At 54.2% G+C, this 13,196-nt stretch overlaps 1 protein-coding gene across 2 annotated transcripts in view; it reads right to left on the bottom strand.

The window, feature by feature from the left end:
- GALNT15 (polypeptide N-acetylgalactosaminyltransferase 15) overlaps positions 1-4,811 on the bottom strand; it is a 46,155-nt gene extending 41,344 nt beyond the window's left edge. Inside the window, exon 1 of one of the 2 annotated variants that reach the window (XM_043474787.1) lies at positions 3,525-4,811. In XM_043474787.1, coding sequence (XP_043330722.1) covers positions 3,525-4,051 — 527 coding nt within the window. In that variant the 5' untranslated portion in view covers positions 4,052-4,811. The remainder of the gene's footprint in view (positions 1-3,524) is intronic. The other variant, XM_043474786.1, reaches the window with a different exon arrangement.
- Positions 4,812-13,196: the final 8,385 nt, after the last annotated feature.

Genomic DNA, 13,196 nt, shown 5'->3' with positions numbered 1-13,196 from the left:
CCTTCCCAACCCAGGGATTGAACCCAGGTCTCCCGCATTGCAGGCGGATTCTTTACCAACTGAGCCACCAGGGAAGCCCAACTAACAACCAATTAGAAGACTGTCCATGAGCTTCTCACGCCCTCTTTGAACCATTACTATAAACCTTCTCGCTGCCCCATCCAGGTTGGGGGACACACAGTTTTGAGGGCATTAGCCTGCTGGGGTCTCCTTTTCCTGGCAAAGCAATAAAGCTCTTCTTGTTTACTTGACCCCAAACTCTGTCTCCAATATTTAGCTCAGTGTCAGAATACAGAGGCAGATTCGGCTTCACACTCACCCGCAACTGTCTAGTACCAACTTGTCAAAATTCAGGTCGCTGGGCTGCAACTCAGAACCACTGATAGTTCCTAGCAACGGCGTCTGAAAAATCTGCTTTTTTTAAAACAAGCAATCTTCAGGAATCTGACATGCACATACATTTGGGAACCAGTGATAAAGCCCCTTGCTGCTCCAAAGTGTGGTCTATGGATCAGCAGTGCTGGGACCAACCCAGAGCCTGATAGAAATGTTGCACCTTGGGCAGCCCCCCTGGCCAAATATGTCATACTCCACACTTTCACAAGATGTGCAGGGGATCTGCATCAGTATTGGTCAGTTCAGTCGCTTCAGTCGTCTCAGACTCTTTGAGACCCCATGAACCGCAGCACGCCAGGCCTCCCTGTCCATCACCAGCTCCCGGAGTCCACTCAAACCCATGTCCATTGAGTCGGTGATGCCATCCAGCCATCTGCATACACGCTGGAATTTGAGAAGCGCTTTCTGTGCAACCTGGCGGACATAGAGTGTCCTCAGACACATAGGAGATGTGCTTCTGAGACGGCTGTTCTTTAAAGGACTGCGTTTGGGGCCGGTTTTAAAGTCCTGTCACCTTGGAGGGAGGTGGGGTTGGGGCCTTACTCTGCAGAGAACCCCTTGTCATCCGGGAGCCCCGCCAGGAGGGGGAGGCGCTAGCGCCCCGGGTGCCCCTGGGGGAGGGGAGCTGGGGACCCAGGGCCGGGCTCGCGGCTGCAGGGACAGACCGCAACCGGGAGAGGGCGCCGCACACCTCCGGAAAGAGCCAGCCGGGGGAGGGGAGACAGCCCGACAGCCGGGCGGGCCGGGACCACGGGGCTTCCGGGACAGGAACGTCCGGTAAACTCTGACAGCTGGTCACTCTGACTGGGAGTGGTGCACACACACCCGTGCACACATGCACGTATGCACATCACATGCATAACACAGGGGGTCCGCACACGCACAACACTCAGCCGTGCACTTAGGCCACAACACCAACGACACACCGGCAAAAGTACACACGCACCACTTGCACAACGCATTTATAATACACACTCGGCACACGCACACAATACACATGAGCAGCACACTCATAACAAATACACATGCTCACAGACCACACGGACACGCCAAACGAGCCGTCCATCGCAGCACACACGCGTGCACACCCGCAAAGCGCAGGCGCACTCCATGCCACAGGCACCGCACACATAATGCACACGTGTACCATACATGGTGGGCCACACCCATGCGCTTCACACCACTCACACGGCGCATCATACGGACCATACATGTGCAGCACAGTCACAGCACAATATGCGTGCACACGTACCGCAAAAACATGCCGCCTGAGCATCACATCACGACAGAGACACAAGGCCACGTGCACCACATGTGTGAGGTGTGCACACGGCATGCAATCATGACGTGTACACACATGAACACTGACACCCTGAAGACACGCACGCGTACGTGACAGCACATCACACCCCGCGCACCGCTAACACTGCACACGACACACTTGCACATAGTCCATTTACCACGCAACACAGTGCATTCACCTTGCACGAGGCAGACACCCAGTCTCACACACACACACACACACAGCCACAGACTTGATTGAGGCCGTGTGTCTGGTTGGAAAACCTTGCTCTAGGCCAGTGAAAAGATGCATCATGGAATTAGAAGACGATATACCGGCTCATTCAGCAATCGCTCCTTTGCTGTGTGCTGGGCCTCTAGGCCCACCGCACGGCAGGGGACGCAGGCACTGAATAAACCAATACATCGAGGACCATTTAGCCTCAGCTGCAGCGAGTGCTGTGAATTAAAGCGGCCGGCAGCACAAAACGGCAACAGGGCGGGCCTGGCGGGGTCTGGGAGTTTCCCGAAAGGAGCTGTTTCGGTTGAGACCTGGAGACGAGCCGCAGGGCGGGAGCTTGCGACCTGGACGAGGCGCTGAAGCCCAGAGTCTGCGCATCTGCCCTTTCCTGAAGGCAAGGAGCCGCGCCGCAGGAGCCGGGTCGGCTCCGAGGACGACGTGGCCCCGCCCCCTGCTGCCCCGCTCCGCCCCTCCCACCCAGAGGCGCGGAGGGTGGGTTTGCTTCCTGGGAGACTCTCCCGGCTCAGGGAAGAGCCGTGCCTACAGGGAAGGGACCCGATCACCGGCTACCCAGCTGCCCTGCCCCCGGATGCTGGGGATGGTGGGGAGCGCAGGGGTTCCAGGATGAGTCCACCGCCTCCCTGAGCACAGTTTGTGGGTCATCAGACCGCCCAGCTTGCCTCCTGGGCTGGTCCTGGAGGTGGTTGGAGCCACCCTGCCGGGCCAGACTGCATGAACGCAGTATTCTAGCTCCTGGGTCCTGCGCGGTCCACCTCGTCTAGTGGGCTAAGGGGGAAGGCATAGTGTAGGGAGGGGCTCGGGCTGGTTGGAGCAAATCCCTGCTTTGGCGCCTCCCAGCTGTGTGACTGTGGACGAGTCACTTGGCCTCTCTGTGCCTCATGAAAGTGAAAAAGTGAAGTCGCTCAGTCGTGTCTCACTCTTGGCGACCCCATGGACTGTAGCCCACCAGGCTCCTCCGTCCTCGGCATTTTCCAGACAAGAGTACTGGAGTGGGTTGCCATTTCCTCCTCCATGTTCATACCTATAAAATAGGCATGATAGCCGAGCTAGCACCCGTCTCGCTAAGTTGTAAGGCCTTTATCAGTCGATACATGAAAAGCTCTTTGATTAAAGCCAAGCAATGGCAAGATCCACATAAATGTTAACTGCAGTCGTTACTTTCATCCAAATGAAAAGCAAGCCCAACAATCACAATATCTAACTGTGCTGGAGTGACTTAGCCCTGGAAGCGTCTCGGCGAACATCGGCTCCCAGGCCCCTCGGGGTTAGAGATGCTGCTGACCGGCGATCCAGAGCCATCCAGAGCCGGAAGGACTGGAACCCGGGTCGGTGGGGAAGAGAAGGGACGGGGAAGAGTTCCTCCCTCTCCGTCTCTAGGACGGTGGGTCTCCCTTGGAGGGCTGGTTAAAGACAGACGGCCGGACCGCACCCGGGGTTTCTGCCTCTGCGGCTCTAAGAAGTCCCCAGGTGATGCCGCGGATCCGGGGACCACACCTGGAGAAGCGCCGCCTGCCACAGCGGGAGCGGCGGGCGGAGCGTCTGCGCCCCTCCAGGAACCGGGAAGGGGCGGCCGGGGTTTACTTACAGCGGATGCCGCGAGCCCCCCCTGTGCGCGGGGCTGCGGGCACTGGGCGCCTCCTCCCGGCTGAGCGCGGTCCGCTCCCCCTCTTCGGACGCCGCCTCGTCCTCCCCATCCTCCTCCTCGGCCGCCCAGTCCCTCTCCGGGGCCTCCGCGTCCTGCTGCTTGTGCGGCCGCTGGATGAGCCGGTAGCCGCCGCCTCGCCCGCCCCGGCTCCGGTTCCTTCCGGCCCTGAGCGAGGCCACGGCCACCAGGAGCTGGTCCTCCCGCAGGGAGACGAGGGGCGGCAGGGGGCCGTACTCCTGGTCCTCCTCCTCGGACTCCAGTAGCCACTCCTGGGGGTCCCCAAAGTCCAGGCGGTAGGCAGCCTGGGGGCTGCGCACGGCCGCCTGGGGCACTGGGGGCGCCCGGGGCAGGGCGTGCGGGGGCGGGTGCAGGGCCCCCAGCATCAGCAGCACGCACCCCAGCACCAGGAGGGCGAGCAGCGCCTGCCGCCGGCAGGGTCCGTGTCTGCGCCGCTTCCTTACGAGCATGCTGCGGGGAGCTGCCAAACGCAACAGGTCATGTTCCACTTCACCGTCTCCTCCCGCTCCGGGGTCCTCCACGCTGGCAGCACAACCTGGCTTCCTGGGTCCACTTGGAAGCGTTTTTTTTTTTTTCTTTTTCTATTTTTGCCAGCTCACTTAACCTGGTCCTTCCCCCCCCCCGCCCCCCTCCCCCCCCGCAGCTGACACTTGCCAGCAGAGTGTGTAAGACCGGCTGCCACTCAGAAAGCTACCGACCCAGGTCCCAGCCCAGGTCCTCTCTGAGCGGATGTCTTTAATTGCCTTCCGAAAGCCCATCCACGGGGGGCCGAGGCGGGGAGGGGAGGGTACTTCAGACTGAACCCTGGTGCCCTTTTCCTCTTTGGGAAAAAGAATAATTCCTTTCTGCTCAGGGGGCGAGTCCCACGTGTTTCGCTCCCAGCCCTCTCGCCGCTTGCATGAAGGGTCAGGTTGCTGTGGGGTGTCTGCGGGGAGCAGGGAGGTGTCGGTCCGGCAGAGCTGACCCCCGTCCTCCTTTGGACCCTTCAGGTCAGGTCGGATCCACAGATGTGAAGCCGGAGCAGCCTAATTTGCTTTCATACATCGCTCTGCGCTCGGCCAAGACGCTGCGGGCCCGGCGGGCGGGCGGGCGCCGGGCTCCTGGTCCTAAAGCCCTCACTGTTCCCGGGAACGCGACCCGGGTAAACAAACACTGGCGCTCCTGGGACCAATCCCAGCGGGAACACCCCGGGGAGGTCCGGTCTGCATCTGATCCCAGGAAGGCTTCTCTCCCCACCCAAACGGGCGGGAGAGAGGGTTCCCGCTTGATTTCCAGAGGGCTGTTCCTGGGACGGAAATGCAGGGAGCTGGCGGGCTCAGGTGATCCTGGAGAGCCAGGCTGGGCCCTCCCTCCCTTCCTGAGGACCCCGTCCGCCTCCTTCTGAAAAGGGGGCGAGCTGGTGGAGATGCTCCCATAACAAGCTTCCCCTGCCCACCCGAATCCCTGAATGCCTGCCTGGCCCTGGCCACTGAGCAGGTGGGGACAGGGAGGGGGATGCTGAAACAGGACGGGTACGCTCTCTCCGTTGTCCACTCCTTCATTCAAACCACACATAATGATGAGCCTCCACCTTCTGCCGAAACTATCCGCGGGGGCTGGGCGCAGAGATCGCAGCGAATAAAACAGCAAAATGTGTGCCTCATGGAACTTACAGCCTAGTGGGAGAGGCAAGCGTGATTAAGAAAGACCTACAGTGGGAGAGACAGAGGGAGGGGGCTGGAGAGCAGGGGCTGGGGGCAGGCAATCCACCGGGAGTGAGGAAGGGGTCCCAGAAGCTCTGCTGAAGGAGGAGGGCTGGGCGGCTCAGTGCAGGGGGAGGAATAGCAGGTGCAAAGGCAAGAGCGTGCCTGGCCTTTGGAGGACCTGCAGAGGGCCCATGAGGCCAGAGCAGGGTGGGCGAGTGGGGATGGGATGAGAGAGGTAAGGGGGGCATCTTTTAGGACCTTGGGGGACACTGCGAGCCCGTGGGCTTTTCCTCTAAGATGGGAGCCCTTGGAGGGCTGTAAGCAGGAGCCAGGCACCGTGGACTGGGATGCTAACTGGACGCTCTGGCTGCTGAAGTTAGACAGCGGGAGCGCAGGGCAGAAGCAGGGAGACCGACTGAGGCGTTGCTGCAGGGAGACACGAGGGCATCCCTGGAACCAGAGGTGAGTGCTCAGCTTGGGCAAGTATTTTAAGGAAGAGCCTGTAAGATTTGTCGGTGCATTTGTGGGTGAGAGACATGTGAGTCAAGGATGGTTACAAGCTTCGGGTCCAGGCGGCTGGAGGAATCAAGTTGCCCTCGAAGGAGACGGGAAGGCTGGGAGCAGGCGGAGGGCAGAGGGTCGGCAGTGGCTCAGGGGGTGGGGACACACATCATTGAAGACGGTGTTTCAACGGCCAAAGGGAGGGGAGGCGTGGGCAGCTAGACGTATGGATACATGGGGGTTTATAATAGCTGGAGGTCAGGGGACAGGTCTGGCTTGAAGATGTAAAATCAGACGCCAGCAGTATAGATATGGCTTTTGAAGATTTTGGGAGTGATGGAGACAAGAATATAATCAATCTGATTTCGGTATTGACCATCTGGTGATGTCCATGTGTAGAGTCATCTCTTGTGTTGTTGGACAAGGGTGTTTGCTGTGACCAGTGTATTCTCTTGGCAAACTCTGTTAGCCTTTGACCTGCTTCGCTTTGTACTCCAAAGCCAAACTTGCCTGTTACTCCAGGTATCTCTTGACTTCCTACTTTGGCATTTCAGTCCCCTATAATGAAAAAGACATCTTTTTTGGGTGTTACTTCTAGAAGTAGGTCTTCGTAGAACCGTTCAACTTGAGCTTCTTCAACATTACTGGTCAGGGCATAGACTTGGATTATTGTAATATTGAATGGTTTGCCTTGGAAACGAACACAGTCATTCTGTCATTTTTGAGACTGCATCCAAGTACTGCATTTCAGACTCTCTTGTTGACTATGATGGCTACTCCATTTCTTCTAAGGGATTCCTGCCCACAGTAGTAGATGTAATGGTCATCTGAGTTAAATTCACTCATTCCAGTCCATTTTAGTTCACTGGTTCCTAAAATGTTGACATTCACTCTTGCCATCTCCTGTTTGACCACTTCCAATTTAACTTGATTCATGGACCTACCATTCTGGGTTTCTATGCAATATTGCTCTTTATAGCATCGACTTTACTTCCATCACCAGTCACATCCACAACTGTGCATTATTTTCACTTTGGCTCTGTCCCTTCATTCCTTCTGGAGTTATTTCTCCACTGATCTCCAGTAACATACTGGGCACCTACCAACCTGGGGAGTTCATCTTTTAGTGTCCTATCGTTTTGCCTTTTCATACTGTTCATGGAGTTCTCAAGGCAAGAATACTGAAGTGGTTTGCCATTCCTTTCTCCAGTAGACCACATTTTGTCAGAACTCTTCACCATGACCTGTCCATCTTGGGTGGCCCCACACGACATGGATCATAGTTTCATTGAGTTAGACAAGGCTCAAAAAACTAAGATCATGGTATCCGGTCCCATCATTTCATGGCAAGTAGATGGGGAAACAATAGAAAAAGTGAGACTATTTTCTTGGGCTCCAAAATCACTGCAGATGGTGACTACAGTCATGAAATTAAAAGACATTAGCTGTTTGGAATAAAAGCTATAACAAACCTAGACAGCATATTAAAAAGCAGAGACATTACTTTGCCAACAAAGGTCCATCTAGTCAGAGCTATGGTTTTTCCAGTAGTCATGTATGGATGTGAGAGTTGGACTATAAAGAAATCTGAGTGCTGAAGAATTGATGCTTTTGAACTGTGGTGTTGGAGAAGACGCTTGAGAGTCCCTTGGACTGCAAGGAGATCCAACCAGTCCATCCTAAAGGAAATCAGTCCTGGATATTCATTGAAAGGACTGATGCTTAAGCTGAAACTGCAATACTTTGGCCACCTGATGCGAAGAGCTGGCTCTTTTGAAAAGACCCTGATGCTGGGAGGGATTGAGGGCGGGAGAAGGGGATGACAGAGGATGAGATGGCTGGATGGCATCACCGACTCAATGGACATGGGTTTGGGTAGACTCCGGGAGTTGGCGATGGACAGGGAGGCCTGGTGTGCTGCAGTCCACGGGGTCGCCAAGAGTCGGACACGACTGAGCAACTGAACTGAACTGATGGCGACAAGAGACCGCAGGGGCGTCGGCAGGCTCAGAGTCCTCGGGCATCTGGTGGACCGGATTGATGGAGGGTAGGTAACATCATCACGAGAAGCGACTCTTTTGATAACTGTAGGAGGAACCGGGGTGTGGGGGGCAGTTTCCTCAAATGGATTGCTCATTTTCTGATTTGATTTTGATCTTAGATTGTGAGCATAAAACATCTCATGGAAAAAAATGTTTTTCCTTTGGACTCAGTTGCTGTTTCCAGTGTGTGCGTGTGTGTATTTGTGCTCATATTTGGTTTCCCTGAAGCCACTCAGAGTCAGAGGTGAACGAGTGGGTCCTAAACAACTGTTCTCAACAGCCAAGCCCCCAGAAGGCAGCTCATTGGAATTGACAGATTAGACTGTATTTTTCAAATCCCACATCAGGATGTCCAGGAGGTAGGAGTTGCATGACTTCCAGGTTCAAGAGGCAGGCATTCTGGGAGATGTGGTTTATTTATTTATTTTTTTCAGATTTTTTTTTTTTTTATGTGGACCATTTTTAAAGTCTTTATTGAACTTGCTACAGTAGTGCTTCTGTTTTTCTGTTTTTTGGCCCCAAGGCACATGGGATCTGAGCTCTTCACCCAGGGATTGAACCGATACATACCCTCTGGAGTGGAAGGTGAAATCGTAACCACTGGGCCCCCCGGGAAGCCACTGGGAGGTGTGGTTTAGAATATAGGGACTCTGGGGGTTGAGGATGATGGGAGAGAGAGTTCCCTTTCCCGGGGGCTCTCAGAGACCTAAGGGTGTGGGGTCTCCACCATCGGGCAGAGCACCTCCTCCCCCCTCCAGTAACACCGACCTCAGGCTGGCCAGCCTCGTTCCACAGCAGGGCCTTTACCTGATCTCCCCTCCGCTTGAGGGCTCTTTTCGCAGAGGTCCAGCCATATGCCTCATTTTTCCACTTGGGTGTCAACCCCAGAGTCGCCTGTTCAGGGAGACCCATCCACGTGTGGCTTTGTCACCCCTGCTGTCTCCGTATCTTTGGGGGCACTTCTCAATATTCAATATTCTTGATCTGTTTCAATTCATTTTCCTCCTCCTCATGGGTCATGTTTTACTGACTCTTTGCATGCCTCATCATTTTTAATTTGATGCCAGATGCTGTGAATTTTATCTTGTTGGATATCGGATACTTTTGTATTTCTCTAAGTACTATTGAGCTCTCCCCAGAAGGTCTGGCCTTGGAGCCGTATGTAACTGAGGGTCAGCGTCTCCACTGCAGAGACAAGGCCTGAGTCCTCTCCTGGTTTCCCATGCATGTCGAGGATCTCCTCTGGGAGCGGGGCTGCTGCCCACCCTGTGTGAGCGCTGGGGATTCCTCCTTCAGCTCCTCCAGGCACTCCTTTCCCTGGCCTTGGCGAGCTTCGCCAAAGGCAGGTTCTGATCCTCGCTGGTCCCCAGAGCCCTCTGCGCACAGCTCTCTGCTCCCCAGGGCTCTGTTACAGGACTGTGACACCCCTGCCTCCGGGTCTCCCAGCTCCACCTCCCCAGATCACCGCCACTCCCAGTTCTACCCGGAGAAGCTCCACCCTCCGGCCTGGAAACTGTCTCCAGGCAACACACTGGGGACATCCCAGGGCTCACCTCCTTGGTTTCCCACCTCTCTCTCAGTCACCTCCCTGTTACCTGATGGCAAGTCCTGAAACTACTGTTTTGCGTTTCCTCCGGGGTTTTTAGCTGCCCCTGATTTACTTGAGGAGGAAAACACCTCTGAGATGTCTTCATTGGGGGTCCCCTAGAAGCGGGTGTGGGAGTGTCCTGATGGACTCTGTTTTTGTGGTTTCACCTACCTGCTACAGTTGATCTGTAACCTCAGAATCATTTGTGGACATGCGCAGAGTGGCACGAATGTTAACTTGCATGATGTGCCCCTTCCCAGCTGAGGTCACACAAGGTGACAGTCTGACCTTGTTCCAGCTCTCATGAAGTGTCTTTCTCACATTCTATTTAGCACTGTGTTTACACCTTTTTGTGTTTTGTGTTGGTGATTTTGCTGTTTAAAATGACCCCAAGCCTAGCGCAGAAGTGCTGGCTAGCGTCCTAAGCTCAGAAGGCTGCCATGAGCCTTATGGGGGAAATGCAAGAGTTAGGTGAGCTTCATTCCCACATAAGCTCCAGTGCTGTTGGCTGTGGGCTTAATGTTCATGAATCCACAATATATATTAAATAAGGTGTCTTTGAACATAATTATATTAAAGCAAGGTTATGTATTTATTGGTTGACCAGAAGGCCAGAGAGCAGTGAGCGGTTCTGTATTCTCTAAGCCAGTATTCACAGTGACTTGGTAGAACAACACTCATATGAGGTCTTGTTACTGCACACACACAAAAAAACTGAACAGATGGTTTATTCAGGGAGGGGAGAGGGGAAGAGAGGGAAGGTGGGCAGGCTTTGAAGGGCACGTAATCAGGGCAGTTACTACTGTGGGTACCTGGGGCATAACATCTTGGGGGATACTGGGGGTCAGAGGGCAGCCTGCCTCAGAGTGATGGCAGCCAAGGAAGGGGGAGTTGGGGTGTATATGCACCAACCCCATCAGCAGAGGACAGCTGCAGAGGGGCATTCACAGCCTGCTGGGGAGCAGACAGAGGCAGTGACCGCCAAAGACCGTCCTCAGGCAAAGAGGTGCGGACGCTGGCAACTGGGGTGCCCACTACAGTGGGGGCAGGTCTGAGCGCGTGTGAGCCACAGATGGAAGGGCGGGGGCCTGTGGACTCAGGAGCCCCCAAGAGCGGGCAGGTCACGTAAGCCAGGGCTGTAGGCTGAGAGAGGCCGCAGAAGCCAGGAGATTCTCTCCCTGTCTAACAAGAACAGCTGTTTCTCAGCTATAGCCAATTTTTGCCATGCTGGAAGATAGGAACTAGACTTGCCAAATCTCCTGATTTTTTTCAAGAAAAGTGGGAAATGCAGATTTTTTTAAAAATGTGAAATCCCAAATTTGTAAAAACTGGCAATGAATTAAAAAAAAATTCTAAATATACTGTTAAGGCTGAAGGAAACGTGGCAGCAGGCCAACGGCAGCCCCAAGGTCTGCAGCCTCTCTGATGGAAGGCGCCCGAGATCCCACCCGCTGGGTATGAGCCTGGAGAAAAGGTATCATCATCTTCTGCGCACGCCGAGCCTCCCAGGGTTCAGCGGGCCAGGTGTCTGTCCCAACACCCACGTGGTGAGTCACGCTTGTGTCTGTGCAGTGGGCTCACCTCACTCTCCTGCTTTGAGGCTTCTGAGAGACTTAAGGATCACCATTCCCTGTGGCTAGTGGAGTCTCCAGCCATTTCTTGTCACCATTTGGCATTTTTCCTCTTGTGAGAAATTAGCTGAGCCTTCTAGGCTCTTTGCCTGGGACCTGCTCATCTGCATAGACGGTCAGCCTCCTCCATCCCCGAGATCAGGGCTGCCCGCCCAGCCTCCCACCTGCACGCCGACCAGAGATCGTCAGAGGCGCTCGCAAGTCGAGTGGCCCTGTGTGTGGAAGCAGAGCCCAGGGAATTGGCCGCCACATGCACAGAGGGAGAGGGGAAGATGAGGACTGTGCTCCCAGGGAACGGCAGAGCATCCGTCAGCCAGTGGTCAGGAGTCAGCCAGAGAGGCAAATCCACCGAGAGACAAAAACGGGAGACGCAGGATTTGTCACAGAGATACGGCCTCACGGAGTTGTGGGAGCTGCATGTGGTCTCTGCAAGGCTGCTGTCTTCACATCTGATGCTGCAGCTTCAAGTCAGGACAGGCAGCTATGAAGGAAAGATAATACCAAGGCGGGAGAAATCAAGAACGAGCTGGAACCCATAAGCAGGAGCTGGAACCCCATACTGATGCCCTGCCGTCTTTGCTGTCTCTATGTGAGCAGTATGGGTATCCAGCAGAAGACGGGCCCTCTGCCGTGAATCTAAACGCTGACCCCTGGCCCAGAAATCAGAGCAGAGGTGTGAAGGAGGATTCAGGGAGAATTCTGCCACTTTGGGCAGATGAGGTGAGCTAGCAGATCAGTGACAACGCACATGTCCTACACGTCTGTTTCTTCCCTTCTGTCCAAGAATTTCCCCTGTGCCCCACCTGCGGAGAGATCGGAACAGCTCTGCCTTCACTTCTGGGGACATCTGAACGTCTGGGTTTTGACTTATGACCAAGATGAAGGCAATGAGGTGTGTGATGTCCTGTCTGAGGTCCGAAACTCTCCTGGCAAGCCTCAGGGATCTCTTCTTTGCTGGTGGATTGCAACGGCCTTGCCAGTTTTGAGAAGCCTGGCTGGATGACATAGCTCCCCTTTCAATGAGTTCTCCTGAAGCCAAGTTTCCTCACCCTGGTCTTGGCAGTCCAATCCAGAGATTCAGTGCGGTCCGTGTGGACAAAGGCTGTGCCCCGGTACACAGATCCTGTGTCTCAGAGCTACACTGCTGCCCTGCGTTCTCTTTCTTTCCTTGCAATGGATCTTCTGGCTTTAAATAAAAGTCTTAACATGAGGCAGGAGGAGAAGGGGACGACAGAGGATGAGATGGTCGGATGGCATCACCAACTCAATGGACATGAGTTTGAGTAAGCTCCGGAGGTTGGTGATGGACAGGGAGGCCTGGCGTGCTGCAGTCCATGGGGTCGCAGAGAGTTGGACACGACTGAGCAACTGAACTGAACTGAACTGAACATGAGTATATTCTGTGGAGTCTAGGGAATCCTTTCTGATATCTGAACTGGGGCAAACAGTGTAACCAACCTTGCTGAAAACATGCAAAAAAGTTCATTCTGGAAAATGTGGGTCAGCCTAATTGACACATGAGGAGGTCACCATAGCGTCCATGGGCCTCATTGCTCTGTGGCCGCCATCTTGGTATAGGAAGCTTGCTCTTGGCATTGGTAACAAGGATGGCAGACCTAGGTCTTTTTAAAGACATCATTCTACAGATGGCTGGGGAAACCAGAGCAAATGAATTCTTAGACGAAACAGACTTGTTGATTTCTTCAGACTCTCCCTTCCTGTGATTCTGTGGCTAAAAACCCTGTGGTTTCCTGCTAGCTTCCAACACTAACAGATAGAGAGTGCAGAAGGTCTGATTCCTTCTGGGAAGGACCCTCTAGAAAGAGCCAGGAAGACATAGATGAGAAAACTAGAACTGCCAAGAGGGAGTTACAACATGGCAGATTTTGGCTCCATCAATGGGAGGACTTTATAATATTGAGAGCAAATTGTCCAACAGCTGAAGGGGTTGACTTGTGAGAAAAGGAGTCCAACTTTTTGACTTGTTAGCTTTAGGCAGAGATTTAATAATATCCTTCCTTCCTCCTTCCTTCCCTCCTTTCCTTTCTCCCTTCCCTCCTTCCTCCCTTCTTTCATTCCTTCAGTGAGTCTGTACACTCAGTTATTTTCTATGAATGCAATCAGTCCATCAACAATTATTGAATACT

This window comes from Cervus canadensis, chromosome 7 (genome assembly GCF_019320065.1).
Source record: "Cervus canadensis isolate Bull #8, Minnesota chromosome 7, ASM1932006v1, whole genome shotgun sequence".
In the NCBI taxonomy this organism is placed as follows: domain Eukaryota; kingdom Metazoa; phylum Chordata; class Mammalia; order Artiodactyla; family Cervidae; genus Cervus; species Cervus canadensis.
This window is presented reverse-complemented; position numbering and strand designations above follow the sequence as displayed.